This window comes from Photinus pyralis, unplaced genomic scaffold, assembly GCF_008802855.1.
Source record: "Photinus pyralis isolate 1611_PpyrPB1 unplaced genomic scaffold, Ppyr1.3 Ppyr1.4_LG10, whole genome shotgun sequence".
Taxonomy (NCBI): Eukaryota; Metazoa; Arthropoda; class Insecta; order Coleoptera; family Lampyridae; genus Photinus; species Photinus pyralis.
The window spans coordinates 8,585,984-8,606,816 of NW_022170250.1; the positions used below are offsets into that span (position 1 = coordinate 8,585,984).

Consider the following 20,833-nt stretch of genomic DNA (forward strand, 5'->3'; position numbering starts at 1 on the left):
TGGTCATTAACATACGCGGACGACATGGTGCTCCTTGCAACAAAGCAATTAGAAATGAAGGAAATGATCACACAGTTAGAAAGGTACGCAAGAAGAAAGAAATTCATAATAAACACAGAAAAATAAAAAATAATGGTTTTTACAAAAGAAAGAAAGAAGAATAAGGACGAGACATCGTGGGAAATCGAAGGAAGAGAAATAGAAGAAGTTTCGGAATTTAAATACCTTGGGTACACACTAATTAAAAATGGAGGACCAAGTGCTCACATATGACAATTAACGAAAAAAGCAAATAGATTAATACCGCAGATATGGAGCGCAGCAGAAAGAAAATTCAAAAACAACTATAGAATCAAGAAAATGATGTTCGACTACCTGATCAAAAGCAGTGATGTACGGGGCAGAAATATGGAGGTTGAAGGAGATAGAGGACATCTAGCGGATACAAAACAAATACCTAAAATGGATCCTAGGATTGGCAAGAGATACCCCAACTTACATACTTCTGGAGGAAGCCAAACAAAATAAGATGAGGCGGGATATAGAGCGGTTAAATACGAAAAAAGGATAGAAAGAGGAGAAAACGGGTCACTAAAAGAAACTCTCAAGGAGAGAAAGTTTGATGGCCGTCTGGCACACGTTCAAGGTATAGGCTACCTACTGCAAAAAATTCCAGGACTCTAGGACCTAGAAGTAGTTCGAAACGGCAGACGTGGGTCCGGACGGACGGACAAAACGCAAGCAATAGCACATTTCTTTTAATTCTTAAAAAATGCGCTCAAAAACAAGACGTGTGTAATATTTGCTCTTCCAAGAAACAGGTATTGTTGGTTAAATAAGGTGGCAATAAAAAAATTGTCTTATCCAACATTTTTATTGCTCTATTCTTGGTATGAAGGTGACGTTATCAAATTGTTACTCGTGGAGGTATACAAATAAGTTGGCTCAATTTGAGAGTATAAAAGTGAAACAACAGCTTCCGAATGTTAGTGTTAAGAACCAAAATGAAATCGTTCGTAGCAATCCTATTCGTAGCAGTACTCTTCTCTACGGCTCGTGCAGAAGGTAAGGAATTCAACTGAAGCTTTGAATAATTTTATATTCAAAGACTGAAGTTAATATACTATATGAATTGTTATTCTTCTAGATCGCAGCCTTCAAGGGAGAGATGCTATTTCTGATGCAACTGCGGCGCTTTTAAACGTGGTAAAAGCCTGCGCGTTGGATAAAATACCTCCTTTAATAGAAAAGGGTGACGGTGTTCTTTTTGGCGTTTTGAGTTTGTTATTTGGATGTGGTCTTCCTGGAATTTTAAAACCCGTAAGTGATGTGGTGAAGTGCATATTGACCAAGCTTGGCGGTGTGTTGTCGGACGTTACTAGTACATTACTGTTAGCTGTCATCCCTATTGTGGCGGTTGAAGACGTTGTAAATTGTGTTAAGACCTCTTCTACTGGTGTGTGCACAGCTTTCCGGGCTGCACTTGCTTCAGTGCCAGTAGTAGGAGACCTACTAAAAGCCCTACTCGTATTTTGCCCACAATAAATCGCCTAAAACTTGTACTTCAGTGCCCGAACCGCCTTTATTATGTCAAAAAAATACAACTACTAGCAAATAAATCTTAGCAATTCATACAGTGTGTTTTTTACTTCAATTGGGATGTCATCGAAGAAATTGATTTATATTTATCTACATGAGTGTGTACCAATTGAATGGGTACCATGTGAAAGAAGATGAGGGGTATAGCTCTACTTGCTATTTGCTACAGTTTCTAAAAGAACGACGCAAAAAAGTCGGAGAGTATATTCTTTACAGAAGGTTTTTCTAACCTGCCTTAAATCCTTCCAAAATGTTATTATTAACCCAAAATTACGCTTTACATCTTTCCGAATTCTCGGAATGTTTTCCAAATCGAAATTTCTCGAGATATCTTCACTCCTCAACAAAGGAGCACAGACATCGTCGTATGCCCATATATTCTACCCTCACGCAGAAGGTTTCCTGTTGGAGCTTCGGACATGTCTTGCTGTCATGACCATCTGAGTAGTGACAGCATTGATCTTCACTACGGCGATCGTAAGAGTTATGGCCGAATTTTTAGCACTTAAAGCACCGCACGATCCGGATATGGACTTGTAGCTGTACGGCAGGAATTCCACCTGACGTATACACGACGGCTAGCCAAAAGATGCTTGCGTAAGGAACCGTCGCATTCAATCATCCAGTTTTGCGGCGTTTCATGGGAGCTGTCTTTGTCCCGTCGGCTGTCTTTATGACATCGGTGGATTTAGGTACCACGATGAAGGTGAAACAGGCACTACAGACTTTCCCGAAGGAATTTTCACACGATCGAGTACTGCTGCTCCAGCGGCGTAACTCATGGGAGCTGGAGTAGGAAGGGACGCCTTAGACACCAAGGCATCAAAGGAGGAGTGCATACACTTCACCGTCTCGGTGAAATGTGCACGTTAGCGGACAATTTTGAATTCGACAACCATCTCACTAAAGATGGTTTCGATACGTGGTAAGGGTTCTGGCACTTCGGATTGTTTAGAAACTGGGGGGTCTATATTAGTTCCTCAAGACTTAGGGTTTTGGCATCAAAGGCAAGTTCAGAGAGGCCGGATAACGACCTATCATCGGTAGGAGTGTCAGAGCTCTGTCCGACGTCACTTGGGAAGGCTCTCCTCTACCGCCATGGTGACAGAGGAGCGGGAGGGTGATGTTGGTCGCGACAGGGTGACTATGCCACCTGCTGCAAACACTACTGAGACGCGCGCACACACACAGGAAACTTACTACTGCTAGGGAGACTTATTCTCTGTGCTTCGTGGTTTCGAAAAGTATAACCACTGCGATTGGGTGATTCTTGCGCACGAGGAGCCGAAATCAGTACGTAACCTGCATCCACAAAGTTATATGCCAGCACCCCTAATCACGTACACGCCACTGGAGGGATCCCATTCCACATTGATAAATCTAGAAGAACCTCTAAGTTGCACTTTTCTCGCATCTAATCTTTTTTCGCCAAATGTTATATAAGTGTGATAAATAACGGTGTTCCGCATAATTGCCCTTTTTCCATACTTTATCTTTTGAAATCATTGTTAATCATATTTAGATATTTTACGAAAACTGTTAAATAAGTATAGTTATCAAACTTTATCTTTTTATTCCAATAATTATCTCTTAAATAGTATATAAGCAGATAAGCTTACCTATTTGAAGGAAGAGAACTTTTTTCTAAGCTTCAGTTGTTACCTGCGTTGCTTCATCAATAGGTAAACGTATTAAAGCAAATGAGTAATTAATTCGGAGTTGGAAGAACGTCAACACGTAATTACAATACGAAATAGTCCGTTTTACGTTGGGACATATCGTTTGTGCAAATGTGCCGGGTGACCCAATAAGACTGTTCCTCGGCCATATCTCGGGAACCGTTCGTCATATGGCTTAGGGGTAAAAAAATTATTGGGTAAATCGGTCATGAAGAATCGCTGGAAAATATTTTCAAGTTCTAAAAATGACCAACAGAGGGCGTAACTGCCATCTTAAATTTTAAAATTGCATTTTCTTTAAATTTCGCATAATAAACTAAAAAATTTGTTCACATTTTTAAAGAAAACCAGTTTATCTATCATTTTCGTAAAAATAAAAACTCAGTTATTTCAAAAACAAAGATGGTGTGGGGCGTTCAATTGTTTTTGCAATAACCTGCTTTAACTTCCTAACCGTTAGAGCGATTTTAACAAATTTGATATGGTTGAAAAGAGCATTCCTTGGGCAATGAGAATCAACCAAAAAATAGTTAATTTATTTGAATTCTTCTCCGCCAGGGGGCTATGACGCAAAATCCTAAAAAAATCAAATGGAATGATATGACTTTTTCTTTATGAAAAAGAAGCCAAATAACATCCAAAGAGGCCAGTGAAAACCGTTTTTCAAAATCTCGTTCCTAACCTAAAATATTGGGAAAATGAGATTAATTAATTAAAATGCTTAAATTGTATCTTAATTTACTTTTTACGTATTTCCGGTATTTGTTGATGGCGCGAATGAAAAGCACCCTACACTTTTAGGTAGGCCTTGGAAAATTAAACAAATGGAACACGATGCATTACAATAGTTATTTATGTAAGGGCATAATAGTGATGTTTATATTCTCGAGGGCGACAAGTTAAAAAGCTCGAGGGCCTATGGCCCGAGAGCTTTTTAGTCGCCCAAGAGTATAAACATCAGCTTATGCCCGTGGTACATACAAAATTTTATGTTTTACAAATAGTTTTCTTCGTCAAAGTAAATATTCGTTTACAAAATAATTCATTATGTTTGATTAAGTATGCATGGTTCGAATTTGTTAATGTGATTGAAACCATCCAAACGTCAAACGTAATTTTACATAATTCAATTCATCGTGAATGAGCAAGAAGTTCCAGAAACTATACGAAATAAGGCCAATCTTGTGATTTAGTAGGTATTGACAATTAATAATTGACGTTTCTATTTTTCAATGACCTGCAAATATTTGTTAGTTTTGTCATTAAGTATGAATGAGTTACTATGGTGATACTTAATGCCCTATGCCCGCGTATCACAGATATAAAATGTGCTATGATAGGTTAGTAAGACATAATAGTTATTTGTTTCATTAGTACAAAAAATGTCAGTTTTCGGGACGAGGAAGATAGTTGCTGGACGACGCGTTAGCGGAGTCCAGCAACCTTCCGAGTCCCGAAAACGCATTTTTTGTACGAATAAAACATAAAATTTTTTCTCCAACCCCTTTACTTCAAATTATATTCGAATTTAGATTCAGTCACAGTTTCACTACTAGTATAAGAACTTCTGCTTTCTTGTCCTCACGTGTCATGCCACTCTAGTTTTCAGGTTAACTTATAACCTATTCGTTCTGACTTCTTACTTCTCACCTCTCGCGACTTTGTAGGGAGCAAATCTTGAGGTAGCATGTTCTGCCGTTTCTATAATCTCTGGCGGAGTGCAATCCATGTCGCTATCAGTTTCAGTCATTTTATTGTATACACAATTAATATTGTTATATTTTGTATTGAAATAAAAAACTTACCATACAGTTTTTTAATTAAAATTAATTGCAATTAACTTTTTCAAATTTTGAATTCAAAATGACAGATAATAGTGCAAGGGGTCTGAAGTAGATGGCGTTACGCGCGACGGCGGGTTGTATACGTATTAAAATTACGTTCATCGAATATGTAAATTACGTTACACATGGTTTAAATAAAAATAGCCAGCGTAAATCATTTTCAATACATGTACATACGTATAGGTGACATCATTATTTGCATTTATATGCAAAAAGATTTGATTTGTATGTATAGAAATATCTTATAACCTGCAATGTAAAACGATGTCAATGTGACATATCTCCGTGATTGTAATTTTTTAATTGGCCAACTTTCAAGGTCAATTTCTTTTTGGTACTAGGACCAAAAGTATCTACTTTTTGTACAGTTGCCATGGTGAAAACGATTAATCCGCAAAACGTCAATTTTACGTACCGAACACTGTCACAAAATAGCGTCTTATTCAGGTGGTTGGAGAAAAAATATATTTTGAGTATCCCTGCCCGCATCTTCTATTTGCGTTATCCGAATCGACCACGAACCATCGCCGTCAGCATATTAAATGCTTCTTGGTTAGAAATCGGCATTCTAGAAAAGATTACAAATTCAAAAAACTGCACTTTTTGAATGTAAACACAGCAGAATAATTTACAAATTACGGCTGTTATTATTTTATAATGCATCGTGTTTCACTTGTTTATTTTTCCAAGGCCTACCTAAAAGTGTAGGGTCCTTTTCCAAACAATCTTTCGCGCCATCGACAAATACCGGAAATACGTAAATTAAGATACAATTTAAGCATTTTAATTAATTAATTAATTAATCTCATTTTCCCAATATTTGAGGTTAGGAACGAGATTTTGAAAAACGGTTTTCACTGGCCTCTTTGGATGTTATTTGGCTTCTTTTTCATAAAGAAAAAGTCATATCATTCCATTTGATTTTTTTGATTTTTTTAGGATTTTGTGTCATAGCCCCATGGCGGAGAAGAATTCAAATAAATTAACTATTTTTTGGTTGATTCTCATTGCCCAAGGAATGCTCTTTTCAACCATATCAAATTTGTTAAAATCGCTCTAACGGTTAGGAAGTTAAAGCAGGTTATTGCAAAAACAATTGAACGCCCCACACCATCTTTGTTTTTGAAATAACTGAGTTTTTATTTTTACGAAAATGATAGATAAACTGGTTTTCTTTAAAAATGTGAAAAAATTTTTTAGTTTATTATGCGAAATTTAAAGAAAATGCAATTTTGAAATTTAAGATGGCAGTTACGCCCTCTGTTGGTCATTTTTAGAACTTGAAAATATTTTCCAGCGATTTTTCATGACCGATTTACCCAATAATTTTTTTACCCCTAAGTCATATGACGAACGGTTCTCGAGATATGGCCGAGGAACAATCTTATTGGGTCACCCGGTGCTTTCAAACGAAAAATCAATCTCGCAAAAGTCGATTTTGGATCCCTTATTGACTAATGGACGTCATCATCCGAACTTTTATTGTAGCTGTACCAGTTATTCTGTAGTGTACACAAGTAACTAAATTTACTGGAACTGGAGCTGCTTAAGATTTATTGTTCTGTTTTTGATATTAAGCTGCCTTATCAAACATTTCCTTGAAACCGTGTCCTCACGTCAACGCTTTCATAATACTTGCTATTGATATAGTCTCCTTCGCCTTTCATGGACTTGAATAAGTTTGACAGTATTCTTAAATTCTAGGAGCTGAACCATAAATCGTGTGGTTTGTCCAAACGTCAAAACGAAATACTAAAGTTTGGGGGACAAATGATAGAGATTGAAAGTATACTAACTTGGAGGTTCTAATGAAGAGTATGAGGGGAAGCTCATCAATTTCTAAATTTTTTTTGCGTCATTTGAGCCTTCGGAGCTTCAAAGGTACTTAAACTCCTGAAAGTTGGTAAAAGAAATAAAATGGTCCAATGAATAGTCGAGTGGAAAATTCTCACACCCAATCATGTAAACACTACCAAACTGTATAATGGCAACAGTTTCAGTGTTCGTTCTCAGAACACTATACACCAAGAGTCCCGAGAGTTATAAGGGAAAAGGTTATACACGGTGTCCATTTTTTCGAGTGCCACTATGGGGATCTCGCTTATCTTAAGAGATAGACATTTGGTTAAATGAGGCCAAAGTTGCGAATTTTCGTGTTGAATAATAATCTGAAAAGAAATTTAAAATATCTTCAATAGTTTTGAAAATATCGCAAAAAAAAGAAAATTTCTGATTTTCGTTTTTAATTTTTTCATAGTAAACTAATGGTTCTAGACACATTATTCAGACACTTTTTAATGGAGATTTCGAATATGGCATCCTGTTTTCAATAACTTTTAACATGACGGAGAAACAGGTGGCAACTTTAATGTTTCTTATGGGCGCCGTTTTGGATTTTGACATTTTGAGATTACGTCTTTTTTTCTCTTTACAACGATATATCACACATGGTGGTTCAGTAACACATTTTTCTTAAAATTACAATTCTAATTTTCTGCGAAGAGTGCTTTGGAAAAACAAAACGTTCTTTTGTTGTGAACAAAAGGTTGACTTATTTCAGGTAGTGTAATTTACGTTTGTGCTAGATTTATTGCGAAAATATTATTTCTTCTTAAGTATTTTGTTCTAATTTGAATTATAATTATCTTGCAAAAAGAAGGTTCAATTATATTCAGATGAAAATCTCAACTCAACTAGTTCCCTGCCAATGCTCTAACCAGACAGATGGATCAAACTGTCATACTTTTGTTCACGATAAAAGAACGTTTTGTTTTTCCAAAGCACTCTTCCCGAAAAATTAAGATGAATTAGAATGAACGGGGGAGGATTTAGAAGCGAAAAAATACGAAAAACGTGAGTGAAAAACAATTTTGTTTAGAAATTACCACCTTTCCGGAGCCGGTAGCACGAAAACGGTGCAGTTTTTCGTAAAGATGTATATAACAGAACTTGTAGCAAATTTAATAAGCTTTCATTTTGTACTGAAGAACTTTTTCACTGTAACGCACCATTTTCGAGTTAAAAGCGAAAGACTGAAAAATGGGTCGTTTAAAGCCAGAAACAGAAGTTATATTCTTTATTTCCTTAAGAGGATGTTACTTAACAGCTATAATAGTAATAGGACTAATAGGCGAATAATTTTTGAGGTGAAATGGTAGTCAAGGTCACGAAAAGTAAAACGCCTTGTTAGCACGATAACTCAAAAACGAATGGACCAATTGCGATGAAATTTTGCAGATGTATTCTTTATCAAACTTTTGGATTTGAGTTCGTGAATTGGCAATCCAGGCCAACAAATGAGGAGGGCCTTTTTGACATCTTCGTTAGTTGTGAATAAATAAATAAATTTAGCCATATAAGACGCAATTCGCAAATTTGAGTCCAATGGATTCAAAATTCACAGTGTCCTATCGCCATCTCGGTCATTTACGAACCGAACTGAATCAAATTCAAACTGAGCATAGCTGTAGTCCTTTAATACGCAATTCCCAAATTGGAGTATAATTGAATCAAAATTCACAGTACCCTTTTGGCATGTTCTAGGACGCGCAAAAGGCTTCGGTACCTCAGTTACAGACTTGGTATTGGTGTCATTTGGATAAAATCGAAAAAATACATTTGAAAGTGCACTCCTCGCCTGTTGCTCACAAGCCGCTTAACGAATTTTTTGATTTTTTTCCCGTATCTCATCTAATAAGCAAGCAACTATTTTATTTTTATTTTATTTTGATTTTACCATTTAAAGCTTTTTTTTCCAAAAAGAGCATATGACGCCTGAATACCCTGTACAGTTTCGTTAAAAATAGGTATAATCTATGGCAGTTATGAAATTGATGCACGAATTTCCCTGAAAGGAATCAGTTTAACCATCTACTATACGAAGGTACTTAGGTACCTATTATGGATTTTAGAGCTGTTTTCTTGTTTTGCAACCTCTTCATGCGTGATGCCTTGGCCACTTACAATTTATGGTAAAAAGAATGACGCAAACATCATCTCTAACAACGTCAATATCATATCGATCAAATGACCATTTGACGTATGAGATTTGTCTAAATTTTGAGAAAAAAACAAGACGTATGCAATATCTGCTCTTCCAAGAAACAGTTATTGTTGGTTAAATAAGGTGGCAATAAAAAAATTGTCTTATCCATCATTTTTATTGCTCTATTCTTGGTATGAAGGTAACGTTATCAAACTGTTACGTGTGGAGGTACGCAAATATGTTGGCTAAATTTGAGAGTATAAAAGTGAAACAACAGCTTCCGAATGTTAGTGTTAAGAACCAAAATGAAATCGTTCGTAGCAATCCTATTCGCAGCAGTACTCTTCTCTACGGCTCGTGCAGAAGGTAAGGAATTCAACTGAAGCTTTGAATAATTTTATATTCAAAGACTGAAGTTAATATACTATGAATTGTTATTCTTCTAGATCGCAGCCTTCAAGGGAGAGATGCTATTTCTGATGCAACTGCGGCGCTTTTAAACGTGGTAAAAGCCTGCGCGTTGGATAAAATACCTCCTTTAATAGAAAAGGGTGACGGTGTTCTTTTTGGCGTTTTGAGTTTGTTATTTGGATGTGGTCTTCCTGGAATTTTCAAACCCGTAAGTGATGTGGTGAAGTGCATATTGACCAAGCTTGGCGGTGTGTTGTCGGACGTTACTAGTACATTACTGTTAGCTGTCATACCTATTGTGGCGGTTGAAGACGTTGTAAATTGTGTTAAGACCTCTTCTACTGGTGTGTGCACAGCTTTCCGGGCTGCACTTGGTTCAGTGCCAGTACTAGGAGACCTACTAAAAGCCCTGCTCGTATTTTGCCCACAATAAATCGCCTAAAACTTGTACTTCAGTGCCCGAACCGCCTTTATTATGTCAAAGAAATACAACTACTAGCAAATAAATCTTAGCAATTCATACAGTGTGTTTTTTTACTTCAATTGGGATGGTACATATTTGTCATCGAAGAAATTGATTTACATTTATCTACATGAGTTTGTACCAATTGAGTGGGTACCATATGAACGAAGATGAGGGGTATAGCTCTACTTGCTATTTGCTACACGACGCAAAAAAGTCGGAGAGTGTATTCTTTACCGAAGGTTTTTCTAACCTGCCTTAAATCCTTCCATTATTAACCCAAAATTACGCTTTACATCTTTCCGAATTCTCGGAATGTTTTCCAAATCCAACAAAGGAGCACAGACATCAACGTATTCCAGACAAGCCAGAATACCGTGAACCGGGAGGCCCCACTGCACGCCCGACCCGACAATGATCTTCGTCGGAAACTGCGATACGCTTCCTCCGTGAGAGAAGAGGATGTGGACTGCGCAGATGCAGGTCCTTCGTAGATATTGCTGCAGTAAATTTCCTGCGCACAAATCGGCACAAAACTATGGCATCAGTGTCATGTGGATTCGAAAATGGAAAATTTTCATTTTCTTGTCAACGAGAAGCGCACGCACAACACTTGCCCTGGTGATTTTTGCTTTATTCCTTCGTTGAAGGTTGTGGTATCCTTTGCGGTCCCAGTTTTTGCCTTTTTCGAGCTCCTTTCCTTAGCAGTGCAGGCGCCGCCTTTGCATCCGAGCCTTCAGTGCGGGTGAGTGGTAGGTGCGTGACCTGGTTGCCCCACTTTAGCAGATGGGAGGTGCGGTTGCATAGTGCCCTCTTGTAGCAACTTTTTTAGCTTCTGACGTGCTGTGTCGGAGCGTTTTTAGGTCCAGGGCCAAGTAAATTGGAACGAGGAAATTGATAGGAAAATAGAAGATAAGGTAAAAAAGGTGAAAATAGAGAAAAAACATTGGAAAAGGAAGAGTAAAAAGGGGGATGGGGGAAAAACGGAAAAAAATTATTAAAGGAAAAGCAAAGTGAAATGGAAATGGAGAATAAGAGAAGATGGAAAAGGTAAGAGTGCGAAAGGGGCAAGAAAAAAGAAAGTGTAAATGATAGTAATAGTAACAGAAAAAGGAGTAGGTCATAAACGAGGAAGAAAATATTAAAAAAAAAATGTAGATATCGTAGAGCGAAAAGAGATAAATCAGACGAAGCTGGAGAAGAATAGAAATCATAAAAAGGGATGCCGAGGAACGGGTATGTTGGGCAAGAGAATGGGAATATGAAACTAAAGGCAATGGGGTTGGAATAAGAATGGATAGAGAAAATGGTACGAGCAGGGTAATAGGAAGAGACAAGGAAGGCTAGGTAGAAAGGAGAAGGGCTAGAGTGGAAAAACAGTGGGAGAGGAAGTGGTGAAATTGAAATAAGAATAACAACTTGAACAGCGCTAGGAAAAGTACAAGAAACAAGTATAAATTATGTACAAGTCCTGTGCAGATAAAGCGCATTTTTTTAACCGAAATAGCTTTTGTTTTGACATCACAAATGGATATATTGGCAGCCGTCTCCATCGCCCTTTGTGAGTATCTTCTTCCGACAATCCGTTCTTGAGGTATAAGGGAATATACCCGATCACGATAAGAGGTCGAGGAGGAGGGCTATGGTTGGTAGAAATTAATTCCTTTCGTTGAGACCTTTCATTAGAGTACCATGATAGAAGGCTAAATAAGGTTGTGTCAGGGAGTAAAGATGAAACAGGAGCAGAATATGATCAATCAGGGAAAGATGACGCAGTGTAAAGTGATGCAAAGGAAGTGCGCAATTAGAAAAATGCGGAAGATGATCTATACAAGGCAAACAAAGGATAGAGTTATGAAAGGAGAAGGAAAAGGGATCGCCGGAACTCGTAATGCGATGAAGGGGAAAGCGAAAGATGAAAAATGAAGGAAAAGAAGCAAGCAGGGAAAGAGAGAAGGAGTGCAAGATCTAGTTACGTGCATAAACGGAGTGTTTGGTCTTTTCCTCAACTAAATTGGTTATGACGCAAATTTCGTTTGGCAAAAACAACACGTGATTGGCGCCAAATACGGTAACGTATAATTGATATTATTACACATTGTTTAGGGCTGATCACTAATCATTGCCAATTAATTTCTAGAACGTGAGCCTAGCGTTAATTGTTAATTGGGATTTGACAGGAAAAACACTTCATTAATGCTGAACGTAACTCGCAAATAATGACAGGAAGTTTCCTAAAAATATTCACAAATTAGACACATCGTTTGAAGTGAGTAACCCACTTAAAGGAATTAAGGGCGACAATAGTAAAATGCCCAGTCACGTCGACTGGACTGGACCGTTTAATGGATCTAATGACCCTTCCTCGAACAGGAAAATTTTCTCGAAAACGCAATTGAAGATGGTCGTTTGGAAGTTCCGTTATGCGTTCTTAATTAACACTTTCACGTGTCGTCCGCGTTACATAATCCGTAAGCGTCGGAATCTGGGAATCGAAACCCCTCTCATCTCTCTCGGTGTAACTAACTAAACTGGCGTGGGCGACGTTAAGAGATCAGCCTTGATCTCCTTTAGAAACCGGTAGGAAGACCGATTTCACCCATAAGCCGAAAACCGGCGCCGTTCACGGATTTGATTGTTATTAAGATGAAGAAATATGTTCTTCTTTTTCATCTTTACCTTCGGTAGATCTCATTTGCAGTGCTTTAACCTCAAATGTCTTCTTCTTCCTTTTCGGAAGTTCTCTGATGCTTGGCCGCCCATTTTGAGTACCATCCCCCGACAATCTGTTCTTGAGATATAAGGAATTATTTATATCCGATCACGATAAGGAGTCGATGAGAAGACTATGGTTGCTAGAAATTAATTCCCTTCGTTGAGACCTTTCATTAGAGTACCATGATGGATAAAACCAGCTCCCCCTCCCCCAATACCCTCTTTTGACAAGGAGTCACAAAGTAGGCCGGTAAAAAACATTTCGTTTTTTTGAGACCTTCAATTGGAATAAATAAAATTGATCTCGGAAATGAGTCGCGCAGGAAAGCGAAATCTTTCACTAGAATACCATTTGAAAGGTGAAGTAAAACTTTTGAAAATGGTGAAGGGAGGGGAGGTAAATACACGTTCTAACCTTCTTGGTATTCTAATGAAAGGTCTCATTGAAATAAATTTCAGATTTCAGATTTCAGAGGTTTCGGCATTTCAATATTTCAAAACCTCAAAATTTGGAAATTTCAAAACATCGCAATATTGTTTTAAATCGCATATTAAAACCAATATTCGAAGGTTATACGATGTCGGCACCGATTTGGGATTGCAAATAAATCCCACTTAGACACCGCGAGGGATGGGGACGTAATAAAATATTGAAACCTTCAAATTTCAATATTTTGAAATTCTAAAATAATGAAATTTTGCAAAATTAGATTTTTGAAATTTCCTCTTGAAACTATTTCAAAAAATTTCGAAAAAATTCGAGATTTTGAAAAATATTGAGACTTTTAAGAAGATTACGAGGTTGATAGAGATTTCAAGAAAATTTAAAGGAAATAGAAAAAGATTTCAATGTTTAAAAACTTTCAAGATTTCAGGAAGGTATGAAGGAGATTTTACGAACAGTTCAAAAAGACTCAAGGGCGATTTCAAGAATATTTCAAAAAGTTCAAGGTTATTTCAAGATTTAAAGAGCTTTCAGGAAAAATATTTCAAAAAGATTTCCAGATTTGTAAAATGTCACCAACATTTCAAATAGATTTCAGATATATTCAGATATATTTTCTTGAAAGCTCCTTCAAATGTTGTTCACTCTCCCCCCTTTTTTTGAAATTTTGAAACAATCTAAATATTCAATTCTTCTTGAAATCTTATTGAAATCTAGTTGGAATTGCTTAGGTATCTTTTTGAAATTCTGACGTTTTCTCTAAATCTTCTTGAAATAATCTTCGGCGCTTCTTGAAATCTTGGAGTAACAATTTTTTTTCCAAATTTTCTGGTAAATTTAATGAAATCTTGAGATCTCGAAATTTTATTGGAAGTTTCTTGAAATGTTTTGAAATTCACTTGAAATCTTTTTGTAATCTTCTTGAACAATTTGTTTTTGAGTCGTGGCATGCATCTAGGAGGCCAGCACAAAATGACTATTATAGTCGCTTGGATATGAGATGGAAGGACCGAGAGGTCTGGGGGGTACGATGATACGATTTCCCTTTCCCAATAAAGACTACCGTAGAAGTACTAGGGGTATTAATAGAGCAAGAATTGTCAAGCCAGTACTGGGTAATCGAATCTTCGTGTACTGGGGGGTATTCGATACCCCCCAGACCCCGGTGGAATTATAGGGGTGTTCGGCTGGAGAGTTTTGAACGCTTAGCCCCGAGGAGTCCGGGGTTTGGGGGTGGGGAGTTGCAATAATACAGCAAGAGCAAGAATGTCTATGTACATATTACCGAGGGATGTTCTTATAGGGAATATGCCCCCCCCCCCGACCGGCCCTACGTTCTTATCCAAAAGGCTTATTCCTTGTACTTATACGAGCATTTTTAATAAAAGATCATTGAACTTTACCTCAGGAAACGAAGATGCGGTTGTCTTTTTTCTGTTGTGTAAGGGAACGTAGCCGGGGGGGGGGGGGGGGGGGGGTCTGGGGGTATGGTACAGTGGGTACGAAGAATCGATTACTTTACCGAAAGACTACTGTACAAGTGCTAGGCGTATTCAAGAATTTTTCAGTCCTCTAAGTGTATATTACCGAGGGTGCTCTACTATACCCCCTCTCTCTCCAGATTATAATTACTTTTCTCAAAAACTCTTCTTGGGAAAGGTGGCGACATTTTTTATTATTTTATATTGGTTTCTACCACCCGCAAGGGCATGAGGGGTGAAAAAGGATTCCCCACTTTTTAGCGTATTTTTGGCGAGGAGTGCACATGTATCTATCGGGGCCGTGTAGGGACGGAGCTACAAGATGTTCGGTCGGCGACATCTGGGCGCCATCCCCGAGCGTGTTATACTAAACTGGAGTTTTTTCAGTTTTTTCTATCTTCTTCTACTGGCTAATAAAACAGTGATCTGCCACACAAAAATGCGCTGTAAATCTGTCTTTGATTTAAAAAAAATATTTAAAAATTACAAAAAGTGTCCTGTTTAATTGTATTCTTGAGTCTTGGAATAGAAAAATTTGATATATGAACAAATTTGTATCTTAGCTTAAACAAATATTTGTAATAGTTCCAAAGTACTGTATTTCAATTTTGAAAAGTATGTATAAATAATTGCAACTCTAAGGAAATGTTAAAAATCCCAAAAAAGTACCCGGTTTAATTGAACAAAGATTTATTTTGAATTTAAAAAAATTGTTTTAAAAAACCCAAAAAAGTGAACTGTATAATAAATTAAAATCTAATTTTTGCAATATGATCAAATATGTATTTTTGATTTAAAAAACATTTTCGATTTTTTCAAAAATTCTTGTGTCCGGCTTAATGGACATTTTCAGTATGAAATGGAAATGGTCTTGCAATACAAGCAACAGACGTATCTTGGATTTTTTAAATTTATTTTAAAAAATTTTAAAGTGCTGTATTTCAATTTTGAAAACAGTGCTTTTGGCACTAACCTCCACTCTGAAGAAATGTTCAAAAAGATGTCCGGCCTAATTGGAACCTTCAGCTTTGGAATGGAAATGTTAAAGAAATTTAAAGAAATGTCCAGCTTAATGGAAATTAATAGTTTGGGAATGGAACTTGTAGTATGGCCAAATATATCCTTGATTTACAAAAATTTCAAAAATGGTAAGTAGCGTACCTATTTTAATTTTGAAAATAGTGAAAAAATATGTATCTTTAATTAAAAAAATTGTTCTCCAAAATTCAAAAAATCGTAATAATAATTTTTTGCAATATAAAAAAGTTAAAAACAAATTATTTATAGAAAAATTTCAAAATTTCAAAAATTCAATAACGTATTACTTAATTGGAATCTTGAGTGGAATCGAAATATTTAAAATATGAACAAATTTTATATTTGAATAAAGAAATATTATTTAAGCCACCTTATTTCAATTTTGGAAACAATGTTTTTTTATCATCTAATTTCAACTCTAAGGAAATGTGAAAAAATTCAAAAGTGTCCGGCTTACTTTAGGTTTTCAGTTCCGAAATGGAAATACATACATGAACAAAGATTCGTCTTTAATTTTAAAAAATTATTTTCAAAAAAGTATCCGGCTTAATGGGAATTTTTAGTTCGGGTATGGAATCTGCAATATGAAGAAATATGTATCTTTAATTTAAAAAAATTTTAATTTAAGGTGTCCTGCTTAATTGTAATCTTTAGTCCCGAAATAGAAGTATAAACAAAGTTTTATCTTCAATAAAAAAAATATTTTCAAAAATTCAAAAAAAAGTCCTGTTTAATTGGAATTTTGAGTCTCAGGATGAACACGTATGCAATATGATCAGATATGTGTAAAAAAAAGTATTTTCACAAATCGTAAGTCTCATTCAAAAAAATTCAAAAATTCTGAAAAGTGAGGTTAATTGGAATCGTGCGTACCGGAATAGAAATGTTTGAAATATAACCAAAGACTCGACAAAAGATTTATTTTCAATCTAAAAAAAAATTTCAAAAATTCAATAAAGTGTCCTGCTTAATTCAGATCGTAATAATAATAATACATTTTTGCATTATGAACAAATCTGTATCTTTGTTTAAAGAAAATTATTTTCAAAAATTGACTATTTTACAGAGGAAGTCCCTTCGATCTCACTCACTTTGATAATTTTTTACGGAAATAGGTACACGTTTTGAAGCACTAGGAAACAATAAAAAAAAATTAATGAAATGTACAGCTTATGGACCTTTATAGTTTGGGAAGGAACTTAGTATGACCAATATCCTTGATAAAAATAAATTGTGAAAAGTTTAAAAACAATTTTTTTTTAAATCTCAAAATTTCAAAAATTCAAAAGCGTTGCTTAATTGGAATCTTCAGTCCCGGTATCGAAATATTTAAAATAAGAACAAATTTGTATATTTCATTGCAGAAATAATATTTTAAAAAATCGCAGCTCCCTTATTTCAATTTTGAAAACAATGCTTTTGTATCATCTGATCTCAACTCTTAAGGAAAAATGTAAAAAAATTCAAAATTGTCCTGCTTACTTTTAAGTTTTCAGTTTCGAACTGGAAATACATACATGAACAAAGATTCTTCTTCAATTTTCAAAAATTATTTTCAAAAAAAGAGCCGGCTTAATGGGAATTTTTAGTTTGAAATGGAAATGTTCTTGCAATACGATGTGTATCTTTGATTTTTTTAAATTTATTTGGTCGAGATCAAAGATTTTTCATCTAAAAAAATTTCAAAAATTCAAAATAGTGTGCGGCTCTATTGGGATCGTAATAATAATAATAAATTTTGGCAATATGAATAAATCTGTATCTGTAAAAAATTATTTTCAAAAATTGACGATATAAAAGAAGAGAATATTAGCAGAATGAGTTCGATGAAAGTTTTTAATCAGTCTACACTAAAATCAGTTTTAATACAAACTTACAATGACACATTTCTTTTCATTAAATTTTTGACATATTTCAAAATTACTTATATACTAAGCTGGCGCTGTATGAATATCAAACTTGATTATAATTATATTCCAACAGCTATACGGAGTATCTTTCATATTTTTAAATTTATTTGGTCGAGACCAAAGATTTTTCATCTAAAAAAATATCAAAAATTTCAAAAAGTGTCCGGCTTTATTGGGATCGTAATAATAATAATAAATTTTTGAATATTATTTGAATTGAATTTTAAATATGAATAAATCTGTATCTGTAAAAAATTATTTTCAAAAATTGACGATATAGGAATAGGATAATTTTTTACGGAAATACACGTTTTGAAGCACTAGGAAACAGAATCAAAAAAAAATTTAAGTTAATGTCCAGGTTAATGGAAATTTCTAGGTTGGAAATGGAACTTGCAGTATGACCAATATCCTTGATTAAAAAAAAATCAAAAATTAAAATTTAAAGAAATGTCTAGTTTAATGGAAATTTCTAGTTTGGGAATGGAACTCGCAGTATGACCAAATATATCTTTGTTTTAAAAAAAAATTTAATAATCGCAAGTAGCGTATTTCAGTCTTGAAAATAGTGAACAAATATGTATCTTTAATTTAAAAAAATTGTTCTCCAAAATTCAAAAAAAAAAGTGTCCGGCTTACTTTTAGTTTTCAGTTCCAGAATGGAAATACATACGTGAACAAAGATTCGTCTTCAATTTTCAAAAATTATTTTCAAAAATTTAAAGGTGTCCTTGTTTAATTGCAATTTTGAGAGTCTCGGGATGAAAATTTTTGCAATATGATCAAATATGTGTAAAAAAAAGTATTTTCAAAAATCATGTTTCATTTCAAAAAATTCAAAAATTCCGAAAAGTGTTGTTAATTGGAATCTTGCGTACCGGAATAGAAATGTTTGAAACATGACCAAGAGTCGACCAAAGATTTTTCAATTTAAGAAAAAATTTCAAAAATTCAAAAAAGTGTCTTGCTTAATTGAGATCGTAATAATAAATTTTTGCAATGTTTTGTTTAAAAAAAATTATTTTTAAAAATTGACGATATTTCAGTGGAGGTCCCTTCGATCTCACTCACTTTGATAAGTTTTTACGGAAATACACGTTTTGAAGCACTAGGAAACTGAATTTCGATGATGTCTGTGTGTCTGTACTCTCATTTCTGGCTGAACCAAATTTGTTGCTCCTTTAACATATAAAAGGAAGAGCTAAAAAAAAGACTGCTGCAAATAATGAGCCAACCGCTTAATAAATACGTTTTTATTACAAATTTAAAAACTCATTACAAGAATTTCTCCGGGAACTCTATACTTAAATCAGTATCACATAACATTTTAGCATTATACATAAGCTCTTAATTTAGAAGTAGGAAGATTTACGCTTTCGGTTTCGGGGTGACGTCTTCTTTCACTGGCTCAACCGTCGCAATGTCGGGGTACTCCAAGACCGCGCCGGGCTCGCAGGTGAAGACCGGACAGCAGTTGGGAAATTCGGCAGTCTTATTCGTCTTCTCTGTAATAAGATCGTGAGTATTTTAAAATGGACGTGGGTGGAGGTTACCTTCGTCGAGTTTGCATTTTGGATTGGCGATCGGGAGAGGACCGCAGTCTTCGACCAGCTCCAGAAGGACGTTCGACTTCTCCTTAGACTGGACGCAGGTCGAACGGCCGCAGAAGGGGGTCAGCTCCCAAGATTTGCCCGGATCGACCGTTGCGCACTTGGTGCTTGCGAAACACATGCCGGGGAAATCTGCAAAAATGAGGATGCATGAGCTTGGGTGGAGTCATCCGCTTAAAGGTCTTTTGTTCGGCGTGAAAGTCGAAGACCTTGGCACAATAAATCGAAAAAGTCAATCGTTTTCTTCGCAATTGGACTTAATTGTGACCTTCATCTTGGCCTTAGTCTGTTGCGATCGCTAATTTAGCGCTCGTTATTGAATTGAAGCGAACATCCTGTGTCCGATTTGCACCAATTCTTTGGTCTAAAGGGTCGTTACTACGGCCGAGAACAATAGCGATCAAACGCGTGGAAATAGGGCCCCATTTCCCATGATCTGCAACGGATGTAAGCATAAAAGAGCACGCAAATTTAAAAATTTATTGACCCGCCCCAGAAACGCGTAGGTGTGGTAATTTTATGTAGGTTAAAACAAAAACGCCTAGCAAGTGCTTTATTGCCATATCGTCTACCGTTACGTAATCGACCGGAGAAATCGGTCTCCGATTTCCAATAATCCGCGCGCGCGAAGGGCCCTACTCCCCCACATCGCGAATTACGAAACCGGCAAGTAAAAGGAGAACCACGCGTTCAAAATCGAGGTGAAAGTAAATCGCCGAACCATAAATCACTTTCACTAAAATTCGAAGATACTTACCGCGAAGCACGTCGGCGGGAATTAGCCGCTTGAAGATCTTCGCCTCCTCCTTTTGGCACACCGCAAAAACGAAAAACGAAGCAAAAATCAAAACGAATTTCATTTCGCCTGTTTTACTAAGAACCAGGTTAACCGAAAAAGCAAACGCGAATGGTACCTATCAACTTCCATTCCAAATGCAACGCGCCTATTATATATACCTTATAGCCAGTGGCAACGCAAGTGGGGATGACAATTCTACCCAACTGCACTCACTCAACTTTAAAGGAATGTTACTCCTCTTCAAAACGAAAAAAAAGCCAATCACCCGCAATCACCCCCAGTGGAATTATTCCATTCCCACCCCCTTCATTTCGAAAGGGGCCAATTTCAAAATTTAAAAAAAACCGAAGAATTTGCCTAATTAGGATTCTAATTAGGTTAGTGAAAGGTTTGCCGTAATTAAAACTGCCAACCGTAAAAATACCGTCGTTACACTTAAAAACGCTGATCCGACCGAATTTTCGAAAAAAAAAACCGATTGTTTCCGCGAAATGGAAAGTGGCCATCTCAAGGCCGACGGGAGCCCGCCCCAAAAGCGGAATAATAAACGATCTTCGACCTTGTTTTACTAATTGATTAAGACAAAAGAGTCTTCGGTATTAACAATCGCTCCAAATTGCCAAAGTCGCCGCCGATGCGGAAAGGTACGGCAATTAGTCAAAGTTGTCGTAGTAATTAGCGAAAACGTGGGGAGATGCTACCTTGAATTGGGAAATAAAGTAATTACCAAGGAAAAACAATTAAAATTGAAAATAATGGATGAATCACTTCATGATTCCAAAAAAAGAACAAAGAGAAAAATCTATTATTTCGTTTTTATGCAAATTTTAAAGTAATTTTAGACAAGTTAGGGG

The 20,833-nt window shown here is 36.0% G+C and overlaps 3 protein-coding genes across 3 annotated transcripts; 2 read left to right on the plus strand and 1 right to left on the minus strand.

Moving 5' to 3' along the window:
* Positions 1–970: 970 nt before the first annotated feature.
* On the plus strand, positions 971–1,620 carry LOC116162330. Its single transcript, XM_031475941.1, has 2 exons — positions 971–1,065; positions 1,148–1,620. The coding sequence occupies exons 1-2, from the start codon at positions 984–986 to the stop codon at positions 1,543–1,545; spliced, it is 480 nt and encodes a 159-aa protein (XP_031331801.1). The 5' UTR covers positions 971–983; the 3' UTR covers positions 1,546–1,620.
* Positions 1,621–9,408: 7,788 nt separating this feature from the next.
* LOC116162208 lies at positions 9,409–10,038 on the plus strand. The gene is made up of 2 exons (XM_031475763.1): positions 9,409–9,473; positions 9,554–10,038. The coding sequence occupies exons 1-2, from the start codon at positions 9,413–9,415 to the stop codon at positions 9,949–9,951; spliced, it is 459 nt and encodes a 152-aa protein (XP_031331623.1). The 5' UTR covers positions 9,409–9,412; the 3' UTR covers positions 9,952–10,038.
* An 8,816-nt stretch (positions 10,039–18,854) lies between these two features.
* Positions 18,855–20,109, minus strand: LOC116161732. The gene is made up of 3 exons (XM_031475187.1): positions 19,938–20,109; positions 19,124–19,312; positions 18,855–19,075 (listed from the first exon to the last, which is right to left on the minus strand). Exons 1-3 carry the CDS (start codon positions 20,038–20,040, stop codon positions 18,939–18,941), a joined length of 429 nt encoding a protein of 142 aa, XP_031331047.1. The 5' UTR covers positions 20,041–20,109; the 3' UTR covers positions 18,855–18,938.
* Positions 20,110–20,833: the final 724 nt, after the last annotated feature.